The following is a 26582-nucleotide window of genomic DNA, read 5'->3' on the forward strand; positions in this document are numbered from 1 at the left end:
CAGTGGCATAGTTCTGCTTCGTAGTGTCGGTTTGAAACGTCTAGGGGTCCTTCAACTTTGGCCGCATATTAGAATCACCTCGAGGAGGCTTTTAAGAATATCCGTGCGGGGATCCACCCCGGAGGATGAAATCAGACTCTTTGGGAGTGAAGCCCCAGCATCATTCTTTTAAAAGAGCTATGTGCACTGGGAATTTTTTTTTTTTTAAGATTTTATTTATTGATTCATGAGAGACACAGAGAGAGGCCGAGACATAGGCACAGGGGGAAGCAGGCTACCCCCGGGGAGCCTGATGAGGACTGGATCGCTGGACCCTGGGATGAGGACCTCACCCTCTGGCTGAGGCTCAACCACTGAGCCCCCCAAGTGCCCTGCGCCGGGTTTTCTTTAATCTTTTACTACTTGTTGGAGGGGATGGATGACAGCTAGTGGGCGCAGTCTCGTAGAAAAGTTCTGGAACCGGACCGTCTCTTTCTTCTCGAGGGCTGTCGGGACCGCGTTTTAATGGGCCGGGGTCTGTGTGCAGAGGGAGGGCATCAGGCTCGCGGGTCCTTGGGACATCGGGGTACTCCCGGCGCTGGGGCGAGCTGAGATCCCGCGCAGCTGTGACTGCGGCCCGCTCCGCCCTGGGGCGCGGCGTGCGGGGAGGGGAAGCGCAAAGGCCGCTCTCCCCGACGCCGGAGACAGGAAGAAAGGCTGGGCCGAGGCGGGGAGAGGAAGGCCGAGGGAGGAGCTGGAGGCGCCGTCCGCGCCCAGGCGTCCCGTGGGGCGCCCCGTCACCATGGCGGGCCCGGACCCCGGCCCGGCCGTCCCCGTGTGGCTGGCCGAGGACGACCTGGGCTGCATCATCTGTCACGGGCTGCTCGCCTGGCCCGCCACGCTGCCCTGCGGCCACAGCTTCTGCCGCGACTGCCTCAAGGGCCTGTGGGCCGCCGGCTGCGCTGGGCCCCCGCGCTCCTGCCCCACCTGCCGCGCGAGCGCCGCGGAGCCGCGGCAGCTGCGCAAGAACACGATGCTGCAGGAGCTGGTGGACAAGTACAGCCGCGCGCTGCGCGAGGTAGGCGAGGGCCCGGCCGGCGCCGCGGGCACCTGCGCCCCCCGCCGCCCCGCGCCCCGCCCCGCGCCCCGCGCCCCCCGCCGCCGACCGCGCTTCCCGGGTGCCCTGCCTCCGCGCTTGCGCCCTTCGCCCCGCCGCCTGCCTGCCTGGCGATCTGCTCTCGCTCCGAGCACTCCCGCTCCTGGGGAAGTGGGGATGAGTGTGAGCACGCGGGGGAAAACCCAGTCCCCGACTTCCAATCAGACTGGGTGCTCTATCTACTCCTTGGCACATTTCCACTCTTGGCCAGTCTGTCTGCAGACTGTGGGCTCTTTTAACATTCTTCTATTGGGGTAACATATAGCATAGAGTCATACCAACCTTTTTTTTTTTTTTTTTTTTTTAAAGATTCTATTTATTTATCCATGAGACACACACACAGAGAGGCAGAGACACAGGCAGAGGGAGAAGCAGGCTCCGTGCAGGGAGCCTGACGTGGGACTCGATCCCTGGACCCCGGGATCAGGACCTGAGCTGAAGGCAGAGGCTCAACCATTAAGCCGCCTAGGTGTCCCTCCATACTTTTTTAAGTGTATAATTTAGTGGCATGAGTTATATTCACAGTGATGTGCAGCTATCACTAGTTTGTTTCCAAAAGGTCATCACCACAAAAACTCTGCACCCTTTAAGCAATAACTTCTCATTCCAACGCTCTGCAGCACCCCCCCCCCTTTTTTTTTTTTAAAGATTTTTATTTATTTATGAGAGACAGAAGGAGAAGGAGGCTCCATGCAGGGAGCCCGACGTGGGACCCAATCCCGGGGTCCAGGATCACGCCCTGGGCCAAAGGCAGGCGCTAAACCGCTGAGCCACCCAGGGATCCTATCTGCAGCCTCTTTTAACCTCTAATCTGTGTTCTGTCTTCATGACTTGCCTACTCTAGGTATTTCATCTCAGTGGAGTCGTGTAATATTTGTCTCTTTGTGTCTGGCTTCTTCCACCTACCATGTTTTCAGAGTTCATTCATGTTGTAGCATGCACCTGAATTTTATTCCTTTTTGTGGCTGAGTAATGTTCCATTGTATGTATGTACCAAATATTATCTGTTCATACACTAATGGAAGTTTAGATTGTTTCCACCTGCTGGTTACTGTGAGTAATGATGCAGTGAATATTGGTGTGCAAATAACCAAGTCCTTATTTTCAGTTCTTTTCAGTAAATTCTGCAGCAGCTACAACATTTTACATTCCACCAGCAAAGGAGGAGTTGCCGAATTTTCTTTTTTCTTTTTTTTTTTTCCGAATTTTCCACATACTTGTCAGTACTTGTTATTCTCTCGTTTTATTTTCATTCCACCTTCTCACCACTTTGTTTTTAGTATAGCTTTCCCATTTAGGATTGAAGCGTTTTCTCACTGTGGGTTTGATCTGCATTTCCCTGACGATTGATGATGGTGACTGAACATCTTCTCATGTGTATGTGTTTTTTAAAGATTTTGTTTATTTATTTATTTATTTATTTATTTATTTATTTATTTATTTATTTATTTGAAAGAGAGAGAGATAGTAAGAGAGAGCACTAGCAGGGGGCAGAGGGAGAAGCAGGCTCCCCGCTGATCAGTGAGCCTCAATATGGGGCTCTATCCCAGGACTCTGGGATCATGACCTGAGCCAAAGGCAGACTCTTAAGGGACTGAGCCACCCAGGCACCCCTCTTTTCTTGTGCTTATTGCTCATGTATATATCTTCATTGGAGAAATGCTTATTCAGGTCCTTTGATTGTTTTAAAAGTTAGGTTCTTTTTTTTTTTAGAGATTTAATTTGTTTATTTATGAGAGACACGGAGGCAGAGACATAGGAAGAGAGAGAAGCGGGCTCCCTGCAAGGAGCCCGATGTGGGACTCAATCCCAGATCCCAGATCCCAGGATCATGCCCAGAGCTGAAGGCAGACGCTCAATCGCTGAGCCACCCAGGCGTCCCTAAAAGTTAGGTTCTTTGTTTTTGTTGAGTTTTAGGAAATCTTTATAAATTGTGGATATTAAGCCCTTATCAGATAATACCACTTTCAAATATATCCCCCCCATCTTATGGGTTGTCATTTTACTTTCTTGATGGTGTCCTTTGATACACAAAAGTTTTATCTATTTCTTCTTCTCATGTCATATCTAAATGCATTGCTGAATTCTGAGTTCATGAAGATTTACCCTCATATTTTCTCCTAAGATTTTTATGGTAATAGGTCATATATTTAGGTTGCTGATCTATTTTGAGTTAATGTTTCTATGTGCATGAGATAGGGGTCCAACTTTATTCTTTTACATGTGGAAATCTAGCTGTCCCAGCACTATCTGTCGAAGAGACTATTTTTCTCCATTGAGTGGAGTTAGCACCTTATAAAAAAATCAGTTAGGGGGTACCTTCACCTGAAACCATCTGTACAAGTATTACTCTTGGGGCGCCTGTGTGGCTCAGTGGTTGAGCATCTGCCTTCAGCTCGGGTCGTGATCCCAGGGTCCTGGGATCTAGTCCCATACTGTGCTCCCCATGGGGAGCCTGCCTATCTTTCTGTGTCTCTCATTAATAAATAAAATCTTTTAAAAAAATCAGTTGGCCTTAGATGAATGGATTTATCTCTGGACTCCTAATTCTATTCCACTGATTTTTTTTTGGTCTATCCTTATGTCAGTACCACATTGTTTTGATTACTGTAGCTTTGTAGTAAAGTTTGAAATCAGAAAGCATAAGTCCATCCTACTCTGTTCTTCTTTTTCAAGATTGTTTTCGCTCTTCAGGGCCTCTGCAATTCCATATGAATTTGAAGATTGATGTTACCATTCTGCAAAGAAGGCTGTTGGAATTTTGAGAGGGAGTGGATTGAATCTGTAGGTTACCTTGGGTGTGACATCTTTAACAATATTATGTCTTCTTGGGGATCCCTGGGTGGCACAGCGGTTTAGCACCTGCCTTTGGCCCAGGGCGTGATCCTGGACACCCGGGATCAAGTCCCACGTCGGGCTCCCTGCATGGAGCCTGCTTCTCCCTCTGCCTCTTTCTCTCTCTGTCTGTCTGTCTATCATGAATAAATAAAATCTTAAAAAAACAAAACAAAACAAAACAAAACAAAACAATATTATGTCTTCTTGGGGCAGCCCTGGTTACCTAGCAGTTTAGCGCTGCCTTCAGCCCAGGGCCTGATACTGGAGAACCCAGATCAAGTCCCACATCGGGCTCCCTGCATGGAGACTGCTTCTCCTTCTGCCAGTCTCTCTCTCTCTCTCTCTGTCTCTCTGTCATGAATAAATAAATAAAATCTTTAAAAAATATATTATGTCTTCTTCCCAGAAATGTGAAATGTCTTTCCATTTATTTATTATTTATTATTTCCATTTATTTATTCCATTTATTTAGGTCTTTTTAACTATCTTTTAGTGATGTTCTGTAGGTTCCAAAAATATAAGTCCTTTCATTTCCTTAGTTAAATTTATTCCTAGGTATTTTATTCCTTTAGATGCTACTATAAATGGAATTGCTTCCTTAATTTCATTTTTGGATCATTCCCTGCAGGTGTATAAAAACACACTTCTTTTTGGGAGCTGATCTTGTGCTCTGTAATTTTGCTGAATTCATTTACTAGCTTTCTTGTGGATTCTTTTTTTTTTTAAGAGATTTTTAAAAATGTATTTGACAGAAAGAGAGCAAAAGTAGGCAGAGTGGCAGGCAGAGGGAGAGGGAGAAGTAGGCTCCTTGCTGAGCAGAGGGCCCAACATGGGGCTCCATCCCAGGACCCTGATATCATGACCTGAGCCACCCAGGCCATCCTCTCTTGTGGATTCTTTAGGATAATATTTATATGGTCATATCCTATGTGAGTACAGATCATCGTACTTCTTTTCCAATTGGGATGCTTTTTATTTCTTGTCTAATTGCTCTGCCTAAATTTCCTGTACAATGTTTGGTAGCAGAGTTGAAACCAGGCATGCTTGTTTTGTTCCTGACTAGAAGCTTTTAGTCTTCTACCATGGAGTATGATGTTAGTTGTGGGTTTTTCGTAAATTCCCTTTATCATGTTGAGGAAATTCTTTTCTATTCTTGGTTTTCTCAGTATATATATTTTTTTGATCATGAAAGGGTGTTAGATTTTGTCAAATGCTTTTTCTGCATCGATTGAGATGATTGTATATCGTGTGTGCATGTGTTTCCTTCATTCTATTAATGTGATGTATTATATTGGTTGTTTTTCTTAAGTTGAACCACCTCACATTTCTAGGATAAATTCTGCTTGGTCGTGGTGTATTATCCTTTTAATATGCTGTTGGATTTAGTTTGCTAGTTTTTGTTAAGAATTTCTACATCAATGTTCATAATGGATAATGGTCTGTAATTTTCTTGTGATGTGTTTATCTAGCTTTGGCATTAGGATAATGCTGGCCTTACTGAGGAGTTAGGAAGTGTTTCACCATCTTCAACATTTTGGAAGAGTTTGGGAACTATTGATGTTAACTCTTTAAGTATTTGGTAGAGGGACGCCTGGGTGGCTCAGGAATTGAGTGTCTGCCTTCAGCTCAGGTCGTGTTCCCGGGATCCTGGGATCGAGTCCTGCATCGGGCTCCCTGCAGGGAGCTGCTTCTCCCTCTGCCTGTGTCTCTGCCTCTCTCTCTGTGTGTGTCTCTCATGAATAATTAAATAAAATCTTTTTTTTAAAATTTTTTATTTATTTATGACAGTCACACGCAGAGAGAGAGAGAGAGAGGCAGAGACACAGGCAGAGGGAGAAGCAGGCTCCATGCACTGGGAGCCCGATGTGGGATTTGATCCCGGGTCTCCAGGATCGCACCCTGGGCCAAAGGCAGGCGCCAAACCGCTGTGCCACCCAGGGATCCCAATTAAATAAAATCTTAAAAAAAATTTAGTGATTGATTTGAGATCTTTTTTCTTTTTAATACAGGTCTTTCCAGTTATAAATTTCCCTCTGAGTCTTTTACAGAGTTCTGACACAATTGTTTCTGTCAGTTTCTGCTGGTTCTGTGATGTTTCTATGTGGAGGGAACATGAGATCTTGGAGTTGCCTACTCCACCCTTTTGCTGTTCTCAGATATACATATATATATTTATACATATGTATTTAAGATTTTATTCTTTTTTTTTTTTTTTTTTTTTTTTAAATTTTTTTTTAAGATTTTATTTATTTATGAGAGAGAGAGAGAGAGAAGCAGAGACATAGGCAGAGGGAGAAGCAGGCTCCATGCAGGGAACCCGACGTGGGACTTGATCCTGGGACTCCAGGATAATGCTCTGGACTGAAGGTGGTGCTAAACCTCTGAGCCACCAGGGCTGCCCCAAGATTTTATTCTTAATTAATCTTTATACCCAATGTGGATGTGGGACTCAGACTCACTCCAAGATCAAGAGTCATACACTCTACTGACTGAGCCAGCCAGGTACCCCTGTTCTCTGTAATATATATTTTTAAAGATTTATTTATTTATTTGAGGAGGGGAGGGGCTGAAGGTGAGGGAGAGGGAGAATCTCAAGCTGATTCCCCACTGAGCACAGAGAATGAGGTGGGGCTCAATCTCAGGGTCCATAAAATCATGACCTGAGCTGAAATAATGAGTTGGATGCTTAACCAACTGAGCCAACCAGGTGCCTCTGCAATATTTTTTAACAGAATTGAGGTCACATTGTATAACTAGGTTATGTCCTCTTTTTTGAATTAATTAATAGCGTTTATTTTTTGAAGCAGTTCTATGTTTACAGAAAACTGAGCAGATATTGTGGCAAGTCCCCATATGTCCCTAATAATAGTTTGCCCTATTATTAACATCTTGCATTAGTGTGGTACATTTGTTGCAATTGATGAATCAATATTAATACATTATTTACTAAAATCCACAGTTGAGCTTGATGCAGTGGCAGTATTGTAGCCAATGAGGTTTATCCAAGGCATGATTTTGCCAATTGAAACTAAAATCCACAGTTGATATTAGGGTTCACTCTGTGTTGTACAGTTCTATTGGTTTTGACAAATGCATGATAATATGTAACTGCAGTTATGGTGTCATACAGTTTTACTGCTCTGAAAATCCCCTATGCTCCACCTCTTTGTACCTTGATCCCAAACCCTGGCACTTCCTAATCTTTTTACTGTTTCTTTTTCCCAGGATGTCATATAATTAGAACCATACAATTTATATCCTTTCCAGATTGGCTTCTTTCACTAAGCAAAATGATGGTATGTGGCTTGATAGCTCATTTCTTTTTATTCCTGAATAATATTCTATTACATAGATGTACCACAATCTATCCATTCACCTTCTGATGGGAATGGTTGCTTCCTTTTTTTTCTTTTTTCTTTTGTGTGTGTGTGTGTGATTATGCTATTTTTTTTTTTTTTTAAGATTTTACTTATTTGGGCAGCCTGGGTGGCTCAGCGGTTTAACACTGCCTTTGGCCCCGGGCATGATCCTGGAGACCCGGGATTGAGTCCTACATCAAGCTCCATGCATGGAGCCTGCTTCTTCCTTTGCCTGTGTCTCTACCTCTTTCTCTCTGTGTCTCTCATGGATAAATAAAAATAAATAAATAAATAAATAAATAAATAAATAAATAAATAAATAAATAAATAAGTAAGTAAGTAGGATGTCAATAATCAAATGAAAGGAGCTGGCATCTGTGCATCACTTTAAAGTTTCCAAGATTGGGGCACGTGGATGTCTCAGTTGAGTAAACATTGAACTCTTGATTTCAGCTTAGGTCATGATCTCAGGGTCTTGAGATCAAGCCCCATGTTGAGCTCTGCATTCAATGCGGAGTCTGCTTGAGATTCTCTCTCTCTCCATTTGCCTCTCCCCCTGCTTGCACTCTCTCTCTCTCATTTTCTCTCTCTCTCAACTAAATAAATAAAATCTTAAAAAAAAAAAAAAAGTCGCTAAGATCCCTGCACAGTAAACAGGTAGAGTCTCTGCATTGTTGAAGAGGAGAAAGAGGGAGGGTCATTTTCACTTTGAAAGGAATGGTGAAGACACAAGATGACCCTGGTGAGAGTGGACCTTCAACCCCTCCAATTGAATGGCCTCCATAGTCCCACTCACCATGCCGGCTGCATGCACCCTGCCAGGCTCTCAGCATCTCTCTGACCTCCTCTGTTCACTTTCCTTTAGCCTCCCCTCTCATCTCTGCCCCCTGCCTGTGGATGGGCTCTGTTTCCCTGTTATGGCTATAGGATGATCAGTAGGCCAAGGTATATGGGCTGTCTGCCTCCTTGTCCTCTGGACATTTTTGTCACTCTGTTGCCTGCTTCCTTTATGCAGTATTTACAGCTCCCTCTGTCTAGAGCTGCTGGGTCCTGGGTCCAGCTTTGTGTTCCACTTTGTTATTTTATTTTATTTTTTTAAAGATTCCATTTATTTATTTGACAGAAAGAGAAAATGAGCACAAGCAGGGGGAGCAGCAGAGGCAGAGGGAGAAGCAGACTCCCCACCAAGCAAGAAGCCATGTGGGGCTTCATCCCAGGACCCTGGGATCATGACCTGAGCCAAAGGCAGATGCTTAACTGACTGAGCCACCCAGGTGCTCCCCACCACCACCACTTTGTTCTTTTGTTCTTTTAAAGGCAGCAGCCCAGAAGAGCATCAAAGAAGTTGGACGTGAGCTGACAGAGTTGGTGGAACAGCTTGTAGGAATTGTCAGGAATCTTCAGAGTCAGAAACACCTCCCCGAATCTGGACCAGAAAATGAAAGGAGCACCCTGAGCATGGGCATGGTAGGCTCAGCGGGGAGGGGAAAGCATGTGCTGGGAGTAGGACTAGGGACAGTTTCCAGCTAGAGCCACAGAAGTACGTGAAAGATGCAAGGTCTTCATCTTTTACCACTTTCTTTTTTTTTTTTTTTAATTTTTAAAAAATTTATGATAGTCACACACAGAGAGAGAGAGAGGCAGAGACATAGGCAGAGGGAGAAGCAGGCTCCATGCACTGGGAGCCCGACGTGGGATTCAATCCCGGGTCTCCAGGATTGTGCCCTGGGCCAAAGGCAGGCGCTAAACCGCTGCGCCACCCAGGGATCCCCTTTTACCACTTTCTTACTGTCACACATGGATGACTGGAAGTGCAGAATACTTGAGGTGAGGTAGGGGAGCTTCAGGTGGGCTAGGTTCCATCCTTATCTCTACACCTAACCAGCTCTGAGATACCCAGGAACCTCTATGCAAATCGTGCAGACAGTCTAGTCCTCATCTTCATTGACCTCTCAGCACCCTTTGACCACACTTCATTCTTGAAGCTTTCTTTTCCCTTACCTTCTGGGATAGGGGTCTTCTGAACTTCCCATTTCTCTGTAGCTGCTCCTTCTTTGTCTGTCTTGTGGGCTCACTCTCTTTTTCCCTCCTCAGCAGCAAAGTGCCCAAATTCCTCAAGGCTGAGGGTACATCCCTATCTTCCCCACTGCGTGGTCTTCCCCACACCATGGCTTTAATGACCACTCTGTGCACAAACATAACTCCATCCTGGACCCTTCTCTTAGCTATGGTCTGATGTCTTCCTTCTCACCTTTTCCTCTTGGATGTCTTCTTGGACATCCCACTTAAAATGTCCCAAACTGTTTCTCCTTTGGGAGTCCCCATCTCAATGACTGGCTCTGTTTTCCTAAGTGCATAAACCTGGGAATCATGTCACTCCCTCCCTTGCTGGCCTAAACATCCCTGGAACCTATTTACTACTCTTTTTTAAAAAAATATTTTTTTTATTTATTCATGAGACACACACACAGAGGCAGAGACACAGGCAGAGGGAGAAGCAGGCTCTATGCAGGGAGCCTGATGTGGGACTTGATCCTGGGACTCTAGGATCACACCCTGGGCTGAAGCCAGGTGCTAAACCGCTGAGCCAGGGACTCCCGCTATTTAGTACTCTTGAGCTCCTTGGAGACAACTCTGATCCAAGCCTCTGATCATTTCTTGCCTAGATTACTGCAAGAATGAATTACTCCACTCTATTCCCACTGGTCTGCTCTCCTCAGAGTGACCCTGTCAGACACAAATCTGATTTAAAACATCTCCAGTGACATCTACTTTTGTGGAATTAATACCTCAATCTTGGCAGTCCTCACAGAATGAACAGGGCCCTCCAGAACGCATTTCCTGTCTGCCCCTCTTGTGGCCTGCCACCCGGCCCCCCTCCTCCGCCTCTCCCCAGGTCTTTATGCTGCAGCCACTCTGGCCACTTTTGGTTCCTGCAGGGTGTCACACTTCTTCCCACCACAGGATACACTCCATGGAATGTTCTTTCACCCTGTCACCTAGGTAACGTCTGCTCATCCTTCAGACCACAGCTAGATCTTCACTTTCCTGGAGAAACCTTCACTGATTTCCTCAAACAAGTGCCCCTGTTAGATTAGAGGCCCTTACAATTTCATGTAGCAGTTACCATAAGTTGCAACTTGACAATGATGGGTGCCATAATTTATTCATATCCATTCTCCTTCTTCCCTTGCCCTGGACTTGAAGCTTCATTATGGTAGAGACTTTGATGGCCTTTGTTCTTTTGTTCATTCTTGTAGCCCCAGGCCTAGCAAGATGCTTGCTGCACAGCAGGTGCTCAGCAAACACTCACTGAATGAGTGGAGACAGGGTCTTCAGGGCTGCAAGGTGTTGAGGGGGAGGAAAGCCTGAGAATCTGACTTTCACACTTGATCATTGCATTGGTTTGATGTGAGGATGAAAAAAAGCTCTGGTCTAAAAAAGTGCTCAGAAAAAGAAAAGTGCTCAAGTGGTAGGCAATTGCAGGACAAAAAAATTTACTGTGGTGACTGAGTTCACCATGAGTTGCAACTTCTTTGGTAAAAGGGAATAACCAACCTATGGTGGAAGGTTGTTCTACAAATTAGAAGTAAGCCAAAGAAAGTACTCCCTTTGCCTGTGTCTCTGCCTCTTTCTCTTTGTCTCTTGTGAATAAATAAATAAAATCTTAAAAAAATAGCTTATATATATATAAAAGAAATCCATATTTATTGTACAAAATACTAGAAAATACATAGCAGTTTAAAGAAATCAAACATCATCCACAACTCCACCACCCATAAATAACCATTCTTTAATACTTTTTTTTTTTTTGAAAATTTTTATTTATTTATGATAGTCACAGAGAGAGAGAAGCAGAGACATAGGCAGAGGGAGAAGCAGGCTCCATGCACCGGGAGCCCAACGTGGGATTCAATCCGGGGTCTCCAGGATCACGCCCCGGGCCAAAGGCAGGCGCTAAACCGCTGCGCCACCCAGGGATCCCTCTTTAATACTTTTGGCTGCACTATGTGTTCTTCCATATTGCTTTCATGTAGTTTGAGGGCCTAATTATGTTTTTAAAAATTTGTGAGGAGGCAAGTAGAAAAGTATAGATGGCAGAATTAGAATATACTAACTTGATGCATACCTTAGGAGACTTCAATTAATTAATTTCTTTTTAATGATTCATCAATAGTCTTCTTCTGATGGGGCGGACCTTGCCTTGGCTTCTTCAAAGCCAGTGACTTCTGACACACCCGAGAGAAAAATGAAAGACATTCTGCATGACCTAGAAGAAATCCAGAAAAAATTACAAGAAAACTTCACATGGAAAGGGGCCCTTGAAGAACATCTGCAGGGTGAATTGATTTTATTTTGGGAAAGAGGATTAACTATGGAAGTTGGGGGAAATGACAAAGTGTTCCATGGCTTTGTTTTGGGGGGATGAGGATCCCAGAGCCCAGCTGTGGTGTTGTAAATGAGGAAGGAGTGGGCTGAGGTGTTTTTGTGGCTAGCTATGTGTTTTGGATGTAGCTGGAGGTGTGATGTAACATAAGCCTTTAAAAGATAGAAACTCATTTTCTGAGACCTATACATCCAGAATCTAGACCTAATTTTGCTGCTTGCCTGTGTTATCTACCTGGAGATTCAAAAATAGGCTGCTTTTTATGTTTAATTATTAAATGTCTTTGTTAACAAAGCATGCAACTTTGTAAATCATCCTTGATAAGTTCTATTAAACTGTCATCCCTGGTGAGTATACTAATAGTAAACAGTAACAATGCAGGAAAGAACCTCTCTGTCCTGACTTTGTAGGTTCTCTATTATAACCCTTGTCATGACTGAAGAACAATTCACACCTGCCCCTTAGACATTAGCCTGGACTCCTGCTCTGCCTCCTGCTCCACTGCCAGCTTTCTATACTTTAGAGACATGTCTCTTATAACTCTTTCTATGTTTAAATGATCTTACTCTGCTTAAAAAGTTATTTTTTATTTAGGTGGAGAAACATGATCCCTTGGGAAAAGTTTCTCAAGGAAACAAGTTAGAACATACTTTATTAGCTGCTGCAAAAATTATCTGAGAAATAAGTGCCCTCTTGGCTCCTGTGTGCCCCTAAATTTAGATTGGGTTCCTTAGTGATCTTATTTACTGACACATATTTGAAATCAATATTTAGGGGCTCCTGGCTGGCTCAGTTGGTGGAGCATATGACTCTTGATCTTAGAGCTGTGAGTTCAAGCTCCATGTTGGGCCTAGGGATTACTAAAAAATAAAATCTAGAAAAAGGGAGAAAGAAATGTTTAGATTTTGAGGTTAAATTTAAAATTTTAAATTCAGAAATCAAAACAATATAACAGCATACAATGAAAATCTCTTTCCCACCCTTGTCCAATTTTCCTATTGCCCCTGTCTCAGTTAACCACTTGTATTAGTTTCTTGAGTTCCCATTCAGAATTTACTTGTGCGAGTGACAGTTTAAATCACAGACAGGGTGTCATGGGTATTCTGGGTGTTAGAATGCTGTGACCTGCTGGAACTGTAATTTATTTGATAGATATGCATCTGACACTTACTTCCTATGTAGCTGGCACTACGCTTGGTGCTTAGAACATAAAGGTGAACAAGGTCTCTACCAGCAAGAAGCTTCGAGGGAAGCTGTTACCAGGGAAACGGGCAGTAAAAAAAAAAGGTCCATGGTGAGAACATGGGGCTGAACATACCTGAGCTGGATGTTCTGCCTTGATCCAAGTCTGACACTAAAAAAATCCACTAAAGAAACGTGATGAAGCAGGGCAGCCCCGGTGGCGCAGCGGTTTAGTGCCGTCTGCAGCCTGGGGTGTGATCCTGGAGATCCAGGATCGAGTCCCATATTGAGCTTCCTGCATGGAGCCCGCTTCTCCCTCTGTCTGTGTCTCTGCCTCTCTCTTCACTCTCTCTGAATGAATAAATAAATAAATCTTTAAAAAAAAAAAAAAAAGAAATGTGATGAAGCAGACAAGCCATATGCCCTGATCATGATGTTTGGATACCTTCTATTTGCCTTTTTTTTTTTTTTTAATGAGACTTTCTTTTCTTCCTCCCAATTTTTTGAAATCCTTAGTGGAACTCCAGGAAGCTCCATCTTCTTCTTCACACCCATTGCCTGACCACAGCTGCCCAGCCCCCAGGAGGGCCTTCCAGTTTGCTCAGTGTAAGTATGTGGTCTCCTTAACACCTGGGTTTGGCCTGCCACGTCCACCTTCTGCTGCTGAGTCTGTTCCTGGGCTCACAAGGCCATCTGATTACAAAGGCAAAAGGGAGAGGCACCTGGGTGGCTCAGCGGTTGAGCATCTGTCTGCTTTTAGCTCAGGTTGTAATCCTGGGGTCCTGGGATCCAGTTTCACATCAGGCTCCCCGCAGGGAGCCTGCTTCTCCCTCTGCCTGTCTCTGCCTCTCTCTGTGTGTCTCTCATGAATAAATACATAAAATCTTAAAAAAAAAAAAAACCCACAAAAGCAAAAGAGATTGAAGACTCTCAAATTCCAAGCTATGCTAGGTGGGATTCAGATACAGCTTCTGAAAGAGGCTTAATGGGGAAGTAAAAATTAAGATAGAAAAAGGGGTATTGTTATTAGAACAACACTGGGGATATGTACAGAAAACTGCAATTTGATAAACTAATTTTAATGCCAGTGTGAGTAAAACTTTATCACACCCAAAGACACAGAGATGCTTTCTGCTCTTACTTTTTTCCTCAGGGGCCATCAGCCCAACCTTTGACCTTCGCAGCCACTCCTGTAGCTTGGAGGTGTCCGAGGATTGCCGGGTGGTGACTGTATCTCACTGGCCACAGACCCATCTCTGGAATCATGAGAGGTTTGTGACCTGCCAGGTCTTATGTTCCCAGGCCTTCTCTTCTGGGCAGCAGTACTGGGAAGTGGACACTCAGCATTGCAGCCACTGGGCAGTTGGGGTAGCTTCCTGGGGGATGAGGCGTACCCAGATCCTGGGAAGGACCAAGGACTCTTACTGTGTAGAGTGGAAGGGGAATAGCCAACTCTCTGCATGGCACATGGTCCAGGAAACGGTCCTTGGCTCAGACAGACCTAAAGTGGTGGGCATCTGGCTGGACCTGGAGGAGGGAAAACTCGCCTTCTATTCAGTGGCTGACCAGGAGACGCTGCTGTATGAGTGCCCAGTCTCTGCCTCCTCTCCTCTGCACCCCGCCTTCTGGCTCTATGGCTTAAATCCTGGAAACTCTCTGACTATACGGCCAGTAAATGTGTAAAGGTTCCCTGGGTGTTAAAACATGGTGGTGGTGTCCTGGTCTCCCCCTCTGGTTCCAAGCCAGTGGCAACTTGACAAGAATCCTACTTCTTGAGTTAACGGGTGTGCAGTAAAGGGCTAACTGCAGGCTTGGGATGTTCAACGGCACATTCCGAGAGCATGGGTCCCTGACTGGCTCCTGGGAGGCAGCCTCTAAGTGCTTGGCATATCCTGCCTGATAAGAGTATTTTGGTTTACCTGAGGGCCTTGGGCCAGAAGGTATCAGCTTGACCTCTGGAGGGGCTGGAGACAAAGGCCTGCCTATGTGACCGACACCAGGGCACCAAGGCTTGGGTAGCCACCCTGGTTGATAGTCCTCCTTGTATATTGTCACATGCTGTTGCATGGGGAATTAACATTGTCCTTGTGACTCTGTGGGGAAGGAGACTTGGGGTCTCTTAGCCTGTTTCCTATGTGCCTTTTTCTACTGCTGATTTTAATCTGTATCCTTCCACTGTTAATAAATTGTAACCAAGACTATAATCACTTCTTTGAGTTCTCTGAGTTCTTCTAGCGAATCACTGAATCTGAGAGTGGTTTTAGGGACTCCCAAGCACAGGGGCAGGTTATCAATTGCTGTGTAATAATTGTAATAATTGCTGTATAATAATAACTACCATGAATGCAATGGTTTCGAACAATGCACAGTTATTATCTCAGTTTCTGTACACCAGGCTTCAGGGCACAGTTTGACAACGCCTCTGCTTCGTAGCATCACCAGGTGCAGTCAAGGGGTGATATGGAGCCATGATGGCATCTGAAGCTCAACTGGAGAAGGATCTCCTTCCAAACTCATGTGATCTTCAGCGCATTCAGTTCCCTGTGGGTTGTCAGACTAAGGGCTTTAGTTTCTTGCTGGCTATTGGCTATGGGCCACCCTCAGTTCCTTACCCCACAGGCCTCTGCACTGTAGCTACTTACATCCTCAAAGCCAATGAGGAAGAGGAGTTCTTCTAGCCAAATGGACATTAGATCTTATATAATGTAATCACACTAACATAATCACATACATCCTGTTGCCTTTGCCTTATTCTATTGTTTAGAAACAAGCCACAGATCTTGCCCAGGCTCGATGGGAAGGGATTATGCAAGAGCAGGAATACCAGGAGGTGGAAGGTCATGGGGGCCACCTGACAGTCTGGCCAGCATTGGATGTCATTTCATATTTGATTTCCCCTGTTTTTAAAAACCATTTTATTACATAATAAGACAGAAAACTCTATACAACATATTGGAATATAATGAATTATTACAGAGTAAACACCCTTAGTAACTACCCTTCCAGTCAAGAAAGAGAAGTTTCCTAACTGCCCCCCCCACCCCCACCCCCTGCCAGAAACTCCTTCATGTGCCTTATCTCAATCACAGGACCCTGCTTCTACCTGAAAGGAATCTGACTTTTACAGTAATCATTTCGTTGAATCTCTTTAGAGTTTTAGCACCAAATATGCACACCTAGTCACAAGAGGCTTACCCATGTAAAAAAAAAAAAAAAAGGATATGTCTTTTTCTTAACTGCTTTGTTGAGATATAATTACATTTTATAAAATTCACCTATTTAAAGTATACAGATGGCGGGGTAGGGGGGCAGGGAGTGGGGTGCCTGGGTTGCTTAGTCATATGAGGGACTGACTCTTGGTTTTGGCACCAGGGTCCTGAGAGCCAGCCCCACATGGGGCTCCTTGCTCTGCAGAGAGTCTGCTTAAAGACCCTCTCTCCGAGAGGCACCTGGGTGGCTCAGTGGTTGAATGTCTGCCTTTGGTTCAGGTTGTGATCCCGGGGTCCTGGGATCGAGTGTTACATTGCGTTCCCGGAGTGAGCCTGCTTCTCCCTCTGCCTATGTCTCTGCCTCTCTCTGTGTCTCTCATGAATAAATAAATAAATAATCTTACAAAAAAAAAAAAAAAAAAGGGAAGCTTGGGTGGCCCAGCCGTTGAGCATCTGCCTTCGGCTCAGGGCATAATCCAGGTCCAGGATCGAGTCCCAGGACCAAGTCCCAGATTGGGCTCCTTGTGTGGAGCCTGCTTCTCTCTCCGCCTGTGTCTCTGCCTCTCTGTGTCTGCCATGAATAAATATATCTTTTTAAAAAATAAAGTATACAGATTGGGCACCTGGCTGTCTCAATCTGTAGAACATGCAACTCGATCTTGGGGGGTCGTGGTTTGAGCTCCACAGTGGGTATAGAGATTACTTAAATAAATAAATTTTTAAAAAGATTTTATTTATTTATTCATGAGAGACACACACAGAGAGAGGCAGAGACACAGGCAGAGGGAGAAGCAGGCTCCCCTCAGGGAGCCCGATGTGGGACTCAATCCCTGAACTCCAGGAGCATGCCCTGAGCGGAAAGCAGAGAGCAAACGCTGAGCCATCCAGGTGTCCCAAGGAATAAATCTTTAAAAACATAAAAACTAAAGTATACAAATCAATGTTTAGTATGGAGTTATGAAACCGTCACAGTATTCTAATTTTAGAATATTTTCATCACCCCAGAAAGACCCTTCATACCTATTAGCTCCCAATGTGTCTTGTAGGTCACCCAGTCTACACATCTTCTTCTCCCTCTCCTTTCCTTGCAATTCAACTGTAGGACCCCAGGCTGTAGCACCCAGTTTGAAGATGTGGAAATTCACATTTGGGCTGTTGCATTGGTTTGAGCAGAAAGCCTTGCAACACAACCCAGCCAGGCAACCCTTGGCAGCACATTTCACCTCTTTGCCCTGTAAGATGGAAATAATTATTATTTGCCCTTCCTTACCTTCCTCAAGGGGTTGCTGAAAGAATTAAAGTAATAGGTCAGGAAACTGGGAAAATGCCATGGTGATTATAACCACAGCAACAATAACAGAGTTATGTCGGCCTCCAATGCACCTTGGCCTCTAACATCTTGAGATCCTGGATCTTGAGATCTTGAGATCCTTGAGATCTTGAGACTTGTGTCTCATTTACATATATATCCTTGAAAACAGGGCCAAGCCAATTCTTCCACATGTTCTACTAACTTGCTTTCTGGCCTCACAACCACTATATATGATGTTAACACACCAGAAAGTGGAGGCCCAGACAGCGTTGGTGGTTTGTCTGAGACTGGTTAGCTGATAGAGCAGTGACCAGGCCCAGTTCCTCTCTCTCAAGTCTCTAACTTTAATACCCTCTGTTAAGGTCCTGTGCTGAACCAGGACCTGGCCTTCCACTCTGATGGGACACAACTAGCCCTAGAGCCACAAGGTACTCTTTTTTTCTGGTTGTTGTTGGTGGTGCTCAGTTAGTATAGTGGCCTTGGTTGAGCAAGGGCAGGCCCTCTCTTTGTGCTGGTTGACCGCTAAAGGGCTCTCTGTTTTCACTTCCTGCATTATGGAGCTTTTATCTTCTCACCCAGAGTCACCTTGATATTTGCCCTTTAAAAGTACCAAGATGGAGAATTCAGAGGCCAGGGTTTTTAACATCTTGAGGTCCTTTGGTTAAATACCATCCTGCCTGGTGGTTTGGATAATGGGGCCTCTGTGAGCATGGATATTTTATTGCCTGGCCACATGATTTCCCCAAACTGAAGCTGAAGCATAAGAACCAAAAAGGTAGAGAATGGGGCACCTGGGTGGCTCAGTCAGTTAAGCGTCTACCTTCAGCTCAGGTCATGATCTCAGGGCCCAGGGGATCAAATCATTCATCAGGTTCCCTGCTACGTGGGGAGCCTGCTCTTCTCTCTCCCTTTGCCTGCTGCTCCCCCTGCTTGTGCTCTCTTTCTCCTTCTCTGTCAAATAAATAAAGAAAATCTTAAAAACAAAAACAAAAACAAAAACCTGAGACAATGAAGTTTAGCACTCTGCTTCTTTGCTTTTGTCTCAAGTTTTCTGTCAGCATCTGCTTTCCAGGACACTGTGAAAAGTGGTACCCTTTTCTGAAAACAAAACAAAACAAAACAAAACAAAAATCCTCCAGAACAGAAATAATGAAGCTGAAATGCCAGTGGCTGAAGGGCCTCTCACTGGGATCTACAGTGTGGGGGAAGGAATCATCCACCCACGCATCAAGCTGGAAAGACATCTCATGGGGGTGCAAAGGCTCATGGGGAGAGTGCCAGGGACTCCTGGGCTGCTTCTCACCCCCCACCCCCCGCAGATGTTTCTCTCAAAAATTTATATTTTCTTGTAGGCTTGTCTCTGTGAAATGCTTTTTTTCTGGGGGTCAGGAAAAAGGGAGTAATGTCAGTGACAATGGCCACTCCTCTCTCTCCCTCTCTCTTCCCCTCCGCCTCAGACACACTCTTCACCCGATGGGGAGGGTGCTCCCACTGGAAGGCATGGTTGTGCCATTATTGGGGCCCAGGGCTTTGTGTTCCTGGAAGAACCCTCTACCAAGCGGAAGCCACCATCTTCTTAGGCTCACGACAGTTATATCTGATACAATTTTATCTGTCCTCCCTCAAATACATTTTTTTTTTCTGGAAAAGTTAATTTGAAGACTTTATTTCCCAGCTGATTGCAGAAACAAGCCACAAAATGCAACAATGCTGCTCTTTGGAGATACCTCAGGCCCCTGTGCTGTGGTTGAAGGAAAAATCCCTTCCCTAGCAGCATTTGGGGCTTTTGACAGGAAGGGAGAATTTTCTTTGGTATATGCTCTGTTCCATCATCCCCCATTCCTGCCTGAGCCCTCAGCCCCAAACCCAAATTCATCCTCATTGTAATTGTTGAGAACCCTAATCACTGCAAGGGGCACCTGGCTGGCTCAGTCAGTGGAGCATGTGACTCGATCTCGGGTTTGTGGGTTCGAGCCCCACGTGGGGTGTAGACATTGCTTAAAAATAAAATATTAAAAAAAAAAAACAACCCCAAACCCTAGTCCCTGCATGACTTTTTGTCCTTCCAGAGGAGTGCAGTCTTCTTTTTTAATTACAGTTAGGCTTATGTCAAAGATTTGTTTTGATTTGGGGTTTACGGGATCCCTGGGTGGCGCAGCAGTTTGGCGCCTGCCTTTGGCCCAGGGCGCGATCCTGGAGACCTGGGATCGAATCCCACATCAGGCTCCCGGTGCATGGAGCCTGCTTCTCCCTCTGCCTATGTCTCTGCCTCTCTCTCTCTCTCTCTCTCTGTGACTATCATAAATAAATAAAAATTAAAAAAAAAAAAAGAATCTTGGATTTGGGGTTTACCTTCCTAACTAGCCACAGGCTTTCTCAGGACATGGTTTCCCAAGCTTCAACCCTTTGTGTGCCACGATTCTTGTCACATTTGCACCATTTTTTACTTACCTAATATTTTTCCCTAAAAAAATAAAAAGTTTTTTCCTAAACCAACTCAATAACTCCCCGCAGGTATATTCATTTCATTTTTTTTTAATTTTTATTTATTTATGATAGTCACAGAGAGAGAGAGAGAGAGAGGCAGAGACACAGGCAGAGGGAGAAGCAGGCTCCATGCACCGGGAGCCCGATGTGGGATTCGATCCCGGGTCTCCAGGATCGCGCCCTGGGCCAAAGGCAGGCGCCAAACCGCTGCGCCACCCAGGGATCCCGGTATATTCATTTCAAAAGGAAACTTAGGGGACTTAAGGGAAACTTAAGGGTGGCTCAGTCAGTTGAGCATCTGCCTTGGCTAAGGTTGTGGTCCCAGGGTCCTGGGATTGAGCCCCACATCAGGCTTCCTGCTCAGTGGGGAGTCTGCTTTTCCTTCTCCCTTTACCCCTCCCCCTGCTCATACTCTCTGTCAAATAAATAGATAAAGTCCTTAAAAACTAATTTAGGGACGCCTGAGTGGCTCAGTGGTTGAACGCCTCCCTTCGGCCCAGGGTGTGATCCTGGAGTCCCCAGATAGACTCCCACATCGGGCTCCCTGCATGGAGCCTGCTTCTCCCTCTGCCTGTGTCTCTGCTTCTCTTTGTGTCTCTCATGAATAATAAATAAAATCTTAAAAAAATAACACTTAAAAAAGTAAAACTATGTAAATGGAAATCAGAATCACGTGTCTTAAATAACGAGGAAAACCCTAAATATGTTTCACGGAAAACACAATGTGACTAGCTTGGCTCTATCCTATAAGGCTCTGAACCCAAGGCTTGCTCTGGAGCTCGCTTGCTTGAGTTTTCTCTCTCTCAAAAGGAGATTATCAGGTGTTATAGATTTACTGAGGCTTTCACCTTGACTTAATTAGGATGGAAACATAATAGAAAAGGAAAGAACCTTCTGGCCACAGGGGTCACTATGTCCAATGTCCCCACACCATCTACAATTATCTTGTTCCATCACTTCCACTTAGGATAATTTGGCCTAAGATTTGGCCAAGATATAATTTGGCCAAGAGATTGGCCTGCTGCAGTATGGAAGACTGTGTCTTCCTTCTTGGCTCAGTGAAGTCTTTTCACCTTTATTTTTCAAAATTAATATGCCCTGGGAAGAAAGCCTTACACCTTTGCTCAGGACACAGTGTCTTGGAGTCACAGACAATCTTTTCTTCACCACTTTCTGCACAATTAGTTACCAAGTTGTGACACTGGATTTCTGCCTTCTCAAATCATCCCAACTACGGCTTCCCTCTGCACCTGTTCTGGTTTAGACTCTAATCACTTCTCTACTGGATTATTTTGACTTAAGCCCCTCTGTCTCTAGTCAGAACCCCCTTCCATCTGTTCCCGATTGCTCCTAGTATTAGTACGTCTTCTATTTTTTTTTTGGATTAAAAAAATGTTATTTATTTGAGAGAGAGAGAGAAAGAGTGACTGAGTGTGAGACAGAGCACACGAGCAGAGGGGAGGGGTCATAAAGGGAGGGGTCAAGGGAGAAGCAGACTCCCCACTGGGCAGGGAGCTGGATGGGAGACTCCATTCCAGGGCCCCAGGATCATGACCTGAGTGGAAGGCAGATTCTTAACCGACTGAGCCATTCAGTTTTCCCCCTTCCCATCTGTTCTCATTCTGTTAATGTGAGCTTCCCTGAACACAAATCAGGTATCACTCTTCCACTTAGAACTCCTCAATGTTCCTCAGTGCCTCCAGCAGAAGGTTCCACTTGCTACCTCTATCTTCCCTATCTCTAGCCCCATTTCCTGTCATCCTCCCACACATAGGTTCCACCCCAGCCACCTTGCTTTGTGTCACGTCATGTACTTTTGTGTATCCAGTCTACTTTGCCTGTAATATCCTCCCCCTTGTCTAGAGGGAAATCTCCGTTGAAAATGGTGCACAATGTGTTTAAATGGGATCAAAGCAGATGTACTAATACTAGGAACATTCAGGAAGGCCACTCAGGCTAAAACCATGGCATTTTTCCTAAGAGTTCTCTGGAGATATTGGCATTTTTGCTGGGTTAAGGCATGGCGTTGCCTGGGGGTCATCTGTTAACACAGCCCAGTAGGAAGAGGGGACTACCAGAGGAATGGGACACAGCCACATAGGTCTTGCTGGTTTGGGCTAGGGAAGGTAAAGATTTAGATTATGAGGTGCCACTTTTTATGGAAGGTTTTTGAAAGGTTTGAGTACATGGAGAATGATTGGGAGGATTCTGGTGAGAAGAAAGATGAATTGTTTTGTCCACAGCTTGCTTCCCATAACAAATCTGTGTTGTTCATTTCTGTGTCCCTAGCACCTAGCACAGAGCCTCACACATGGTGGAGACAATAAATACTTGTTAAATGACTTAATAAACATGATATTCTACATTAGTATCTCAAAGCATTGAGATACTATTCTTTTAAATATATTTTTTTAAAGATTTTATTTATTTGAGAGAGCAAGAGAGTGAACAAGCATATGCAGGGGGAGGGGCAGAGGGAGAAACAAACTCCCTGCTGAGCAGGGAACCTGATGCGGGGGGGCTTGATCCCAAGACCTTGAGATCACGACCTGAGCTGAAGGCAGACAGACGCTTAACCAAATGAGCCACCCAGGCACCCCTCTTCTAAATAGTTCTATTAATTTTATTTAAAAAATTAAATTAACTTGACATGTTACAAAAGACAGTTGTACTAAAAATTCACAATCTTTAATACATTTTTCCTTTCTTTATACTCTCATCTAATATTTATGTACATCCGTTAGTTTTTAATTACCCGATGAACACATGTGCATACTTGTAAAGCTTCAAAGCTACAAAAGTATAGAGGGTAAATGTTGCATAAATGTATATCATACTTGATTTTTATATAACTGTAATTATGTGGTTTTATATTTCTATTTTTTCACTTATTTTGTAAATACTTTTCCATATCTATTAAGATTTTATTTATTTGAGAGAGAGAGAGAGAGTGGTGGGAAGGGCTGAGGGAGAGGGACAAACAGACTCTCCACTGAGCTGAGCCCCACACATGGGGCTCTATCATTGGATCCTGAGATCATGCTCCAAGTTGAAGGCAGATGCTTAACTGACTAAGCCACCCAGGTGCCCCCTCCATATCTTTAATAGTCGTTAGTTTTAATGACTGCAAAGATTCTCCAATTTATTTATTTATTTTTAAAGTAATCTCTGCACCCAATGTGGGGCTTGAACTCATGACCCTGAGATCAAGAGTCATGTGTTCTACTGACTGAGCCTGTCAGGTGCCCCATAATGACTGCAAAAGTTGGCAGAGGCGGCCTTGGTGCTGGGTGAGCGGCCCGGACTATACAGCTGCCGCCGAAGGGCCATGGGCCCGCTGGGCCCGGGGCGCCCGCCTAGAGCCAGAATTGAAGCTGCAAGATGCCTGACCAGGACCCTGGGGCTATTAGCCCCCTCCAACAAACGGTGGCCTCAGGAACTGGGGCTGTGGTCACCTCCCTCTTCATGACACCCCTGGACGTGGTGAAAGTACGCCTGCAGTCTCAGCGCCCCTCGACGGCCAGTGAGCCGATGCCTCCCTCCAGACTCTGGAGCCTCCCCTACGCCAAATCGCCCTCCTCTCCGATCCACAGGGAAGTGCCTCCTATACTGCAGTGGTGTTCTGGAACCCCTGTACTTGTGTCCAAATGGTGCCCGCTGTGCCACCTGGTTTCAGGACCCTACCCGCTTCACGGGCACCATGGACGCTTTTGTGAAGATCGTGAGGCACGAGGGACCAGGACCCTGTGGAGTGGCCTCCCAGCCACCTTGGTGATGACTGTGCCAGCCACTGATGACCAACTCAGGACCTTCCTTTGTGGTCGAGCCCTGACTTCTAAGTTTATTTATTTATTTATTTATTTATTTATTTATTTATTTATTTATTTATGATAGTCACACACAGAGAGAGAGAGAGAGGCAGAGACACAGGCAGAGGGAGAAGCAGGCTCCATGCACTGGGAGCCCGACATGGGATTTGATCCCGGGTCTCCAGGATCGCGCCCTGGGCCAAAGGCAGGCGCCAAACCGCTGCGCCACCCAGGGATCCCCCAAGCCCTGACTTCTGACCTCTACGCACCCGTGGTGGCTGCTGCCCTAGCCCGCTTGGGCACCGTGACTGTGATCGGCCCCTCGGAGCTGGTGCGGACAAAGCTGCAGGCCCAGCATGTGTCCTACCGGGAGCTGGGCTGCGCGCCTGTGTCCGAGCAGCGGTGGCTCAGGGTGGCCGGCGCTCGCTATGGCTGGGCTGGGGCCCCACTGCCCTTCGGGGTGTGCCCTTTTCAGCCCTGTACTGGTTCAACTATGAGCTGGTGAAGAGCTGGTTGAGTGGGCTCAGGCCAAAAGGCAAAAGACCAGACATCCGTGGGCATGAGCTTTGTGGCTGGCGGCATCTCAGGGACGGTGGCGACCATCCTGACTCTACCCTTCGGCGTGGTGAAGACTCAATGCCAGGTCGCGCTGGGGGCGGTGGAGGCTGTGAGAGGGACGCCCCCACGAGCCGAGTCCACCTGGCTGCTGCTGCGGAGGATCAGGGCTGAGTCAGGCACCAGGGGCTCCTTGCAGGCTTTCTCCCAAGGATCATCAAGGCCGCCCCTTCCTGTGCCATCATGATCAGCACGTATGAGTTCGGCAAAAGCTTCTTCCAGCGGCTCAACAGAGAACAGCCTCTGGGCCCTTAGAAGGAGATGGGACAAGGACTCCATCTTTTCCATGGATTGGGACCGGTGGTGGGCGGAAGGAGACTGAGCCAAGTGCCTTGTCTTCAGCACTGAGGAAAGGGGCCTCATTTCCCTTCCCCCTCAACTCTGAGCCCCAGGGGTAGGGGGCTCCCCCTCTAGGCCTGCTCAGGCCCCCCCAAAACAGCTTTCTTCCTGCCATTTTTCATTCCCAAGCCCCAAGGATAATCACTATTCCACCACCTCCCCCACCCCAAGTTGAAGACCAAATCTAACTGACCCCTCCCTCCCTTCCCACTGTTTTCCTGTGTGTTTGCTGTAGCTGGGTCTGCTCCCAGGAGCCACAAAGCCCTGGGCCTGGTGTAGTCTGCACCGATCCCAGTTAATTCCTGGAATCTAAATATGATGAACTTCTTTCCAGTAAAAAAAAAAAAAAGACTGCAAAAGTTCTAATAATTTTATGTCATACTAATTTATTCCCTTATAATTGTATGCTTTTCCATTTTTAACTGTTGTGTAATGTTCCTCTAAATAGAATATGTATATGTATATATATTTTTCTCTTTGAATTATTTTCTTGGACTATATTTAATTGTAATGACCTCTTTGCAGAAATAAACAGAAATTCTAAATTTACTGTTCTGTGGAATTTTTTGTTTTGCAGAAATAGCCTGTGGCCTAAAAATTTCTGAGAATAAGTGGTTGATATCTATAATAAGTCAGCAAAAGTTTAATGTCTTTACAGTGATTAAAAGTTATATTAAATGCATTTTTGCCTTTCAGAGTTTACAATTTGAATGGGGAGGCTAATCAATTTGCCCTTGGAAAGATAATGTATGTCAGCAAAAGAATTCCAAATAAAAAAAATGCAGCAAATGGTGATAAAATGTATACTGATTATACATTAAGCAATGTGATAAATGTTTTATCTTGATTTTATTTAATTTTCAAAAGGGTCCTATGAGAGCTCCATTTTGCAGATGAGGTTTATGTTTTCAGAGAGGTTCTGTAACTTGCCCAATGTTGTACAGGTAGCAGAGTGTTGGAGATAAACTGTAGGCTCCAGCGCCCATGGTCTTACCCATTCCCTACGGGAATTCAGACCACTTGTGGGGAGGATGGATCTGAGAGGCTTCTCAATGTCAAGCATCTCTTAATTGAGGGTTCTTGTTTTACAACCTATATTTGAAAGGAGCTTAAGAAAATTAAAAAGAAAACTGGATGCAACCTCATCAATGTGAGGGTTTTTCTTTTTTGTTTTTTTTGTGGGTTTTTTTTTTTTGTTGTTTTGTTTTTTTCTTTTTTGGACAAAAATCATCCTTTACTGTCGTGTTGAGTGTTATGAAAAGTATCTAGTACTTCAAGACCTAAAATGCCCATGCTTTTTTCAAAAACTAAAGAGAATTCATAAAATAAAGCATTTGTACCCTGCTGAGTGCATTTTCTTTCTTTCTTTCTTCCTTCCTTCCTTCCTTCCTTCCTTCCTTCCTTCCTTCCTTCCTTCCTTCCTTTCTTTCTTTCTCTCTCTCTCTTTCTTTCCTTCTTTCTTTCTTTCTTTCTTTCTTTCTTTCTTTCTTTCTTTCTTTCTTTCTTTCTTTCTTTCTTTCTTTTTTGAGTATAGTTGAGACACAATGTTACAAAAGTTTCAGGAATAGTGATTCCACAACTCTGTAAATTATGCTGTGTTAACAGATGAGGATCCGATGTGGAAAAATTTCCTTTCAACATGGTTAGTTATCAAATGCCTTTTAATAAGTAGTGCTGAGTAACATACCTTCCAGCCTAATCACGCAAACAGAATCCGTGTCCTCTAGGGACCCATCCATGTGACTATGTAGAAGACATGGATATTTGAACAGTAAACCAAGAATAAGTGCATTAAAAGGCAAGATAAAATATTCACTCTGTATCAAAGCATTGGACTTTTCTGCTCCACCAGAGCAGGCTTGACAGGAAAAGGAAGACGTCTTCCAGGAAGGAATGGGAGACAAAAGTGA

The 26582-nt window shown here is 45.0% G+C and overlaps 2 protein-coding genes and 2 pseudogenes across 3 annotated transcripts in view; all 4 read left to right on the plus strand.

Moving 5' to 3' along the window:
- ADAP2 (ArfGAP with dual PH domains 2) overlaps nucleotides 1-8781 on the plus strand; it is a 44446-nt gene extending 35665 nt beyond the window's left edge. The window contains exon 12 of the mRNA XM_072779427.1: nucleotides 8650-8781. The gene's annotated coding sequence lies outside the window, so the exon portion shown is untranslated. The remainder of the gene's footprint in view (nucleotides 1-8649) is intronic.
- RNF135 (ring finger protein 135) lies at nucleotides 234-15105 on the plus strand. 2 transcript variants are annotated; one of them, XM_072779423.1, is made up of 5 exons: nucleotides 234-1057; nucleotides 8650-8799; nucleotides 11510-11672; nucleotides 13418-13507; nucleotides 14055-15105. In XM_072779423.1, the coding sequence occupies exons 1-5, from the start codon at nucleotides 782-784 to the stop codon at nucleotides 14582-14584; spliced, it is 1209 nt and encodes a 402-aa protein (XP_072635524.1). In that variant the 5' UTR covers nucleotides 234-781; the 3' UTR covers nucleotides 14585-15105. The 2 variants fall into 2 exon arrangements, with proteins under 2 accessions (XP_072635524.1, XP_072635525.1); XM_072779424.1 differs by lacking the exon at nucleotides 234-1057 and adding an exon at nucleotides 3848-3919.
- Nucleotides 6936-7065, plus strand: LOC140607588 (U4 spliceosomal RNA; annotated as a pseudogene).
- Nucleotides 15106-20142: 5037 nt separating the features above from the next.
- LOC140606276 (mitochondrial glutathione transporter SLC25A39-like) lies at nucleotides 20143-25217 on the plus strand (annotated as a pseudogene).
- The last annotated feature ends 1365 nt before the right edge of the window (nucleotides 25218-26582 follow it).

Source organism: Canis lupus, chromosome 16 (assembly GCF_048164855.1).
Source record: "Canis lupus baileyi chromosome 16, mCanLup2.hap1, whole genome shotgun sequence".
In the NCBI taxonomy this organism is placed as follows: domain Eukaryota; kingdom Metazoa; phylum Chordata; class Mammalia; order Carnivora; family Canidae; genus Canis; species Canis lupus.

Coding starts and splice junctions, on each gene's coding strand:
- RNF135 (XM_072779423.1), top strand. CDS start 782: ATGGCGGGCCCGGACCCCGGCCCGGCCGTCCCCGTGTGGCTGGCCGAG. Junction 11,673..13,417: donor CCTTGAAGAACATCTGCAGG/GTGAATTGATTT, acceptor TGAAATCCTTAG/TGGAACTCCAGGAAGCTCCA. Junction 13,508..14,054: donor GGCCTTCCAGTTTGCTCAGT/GTAAGTATGTGG, acceptor TTTTTTCCTCAG/GGGCCATCAGCCCAACCTTT.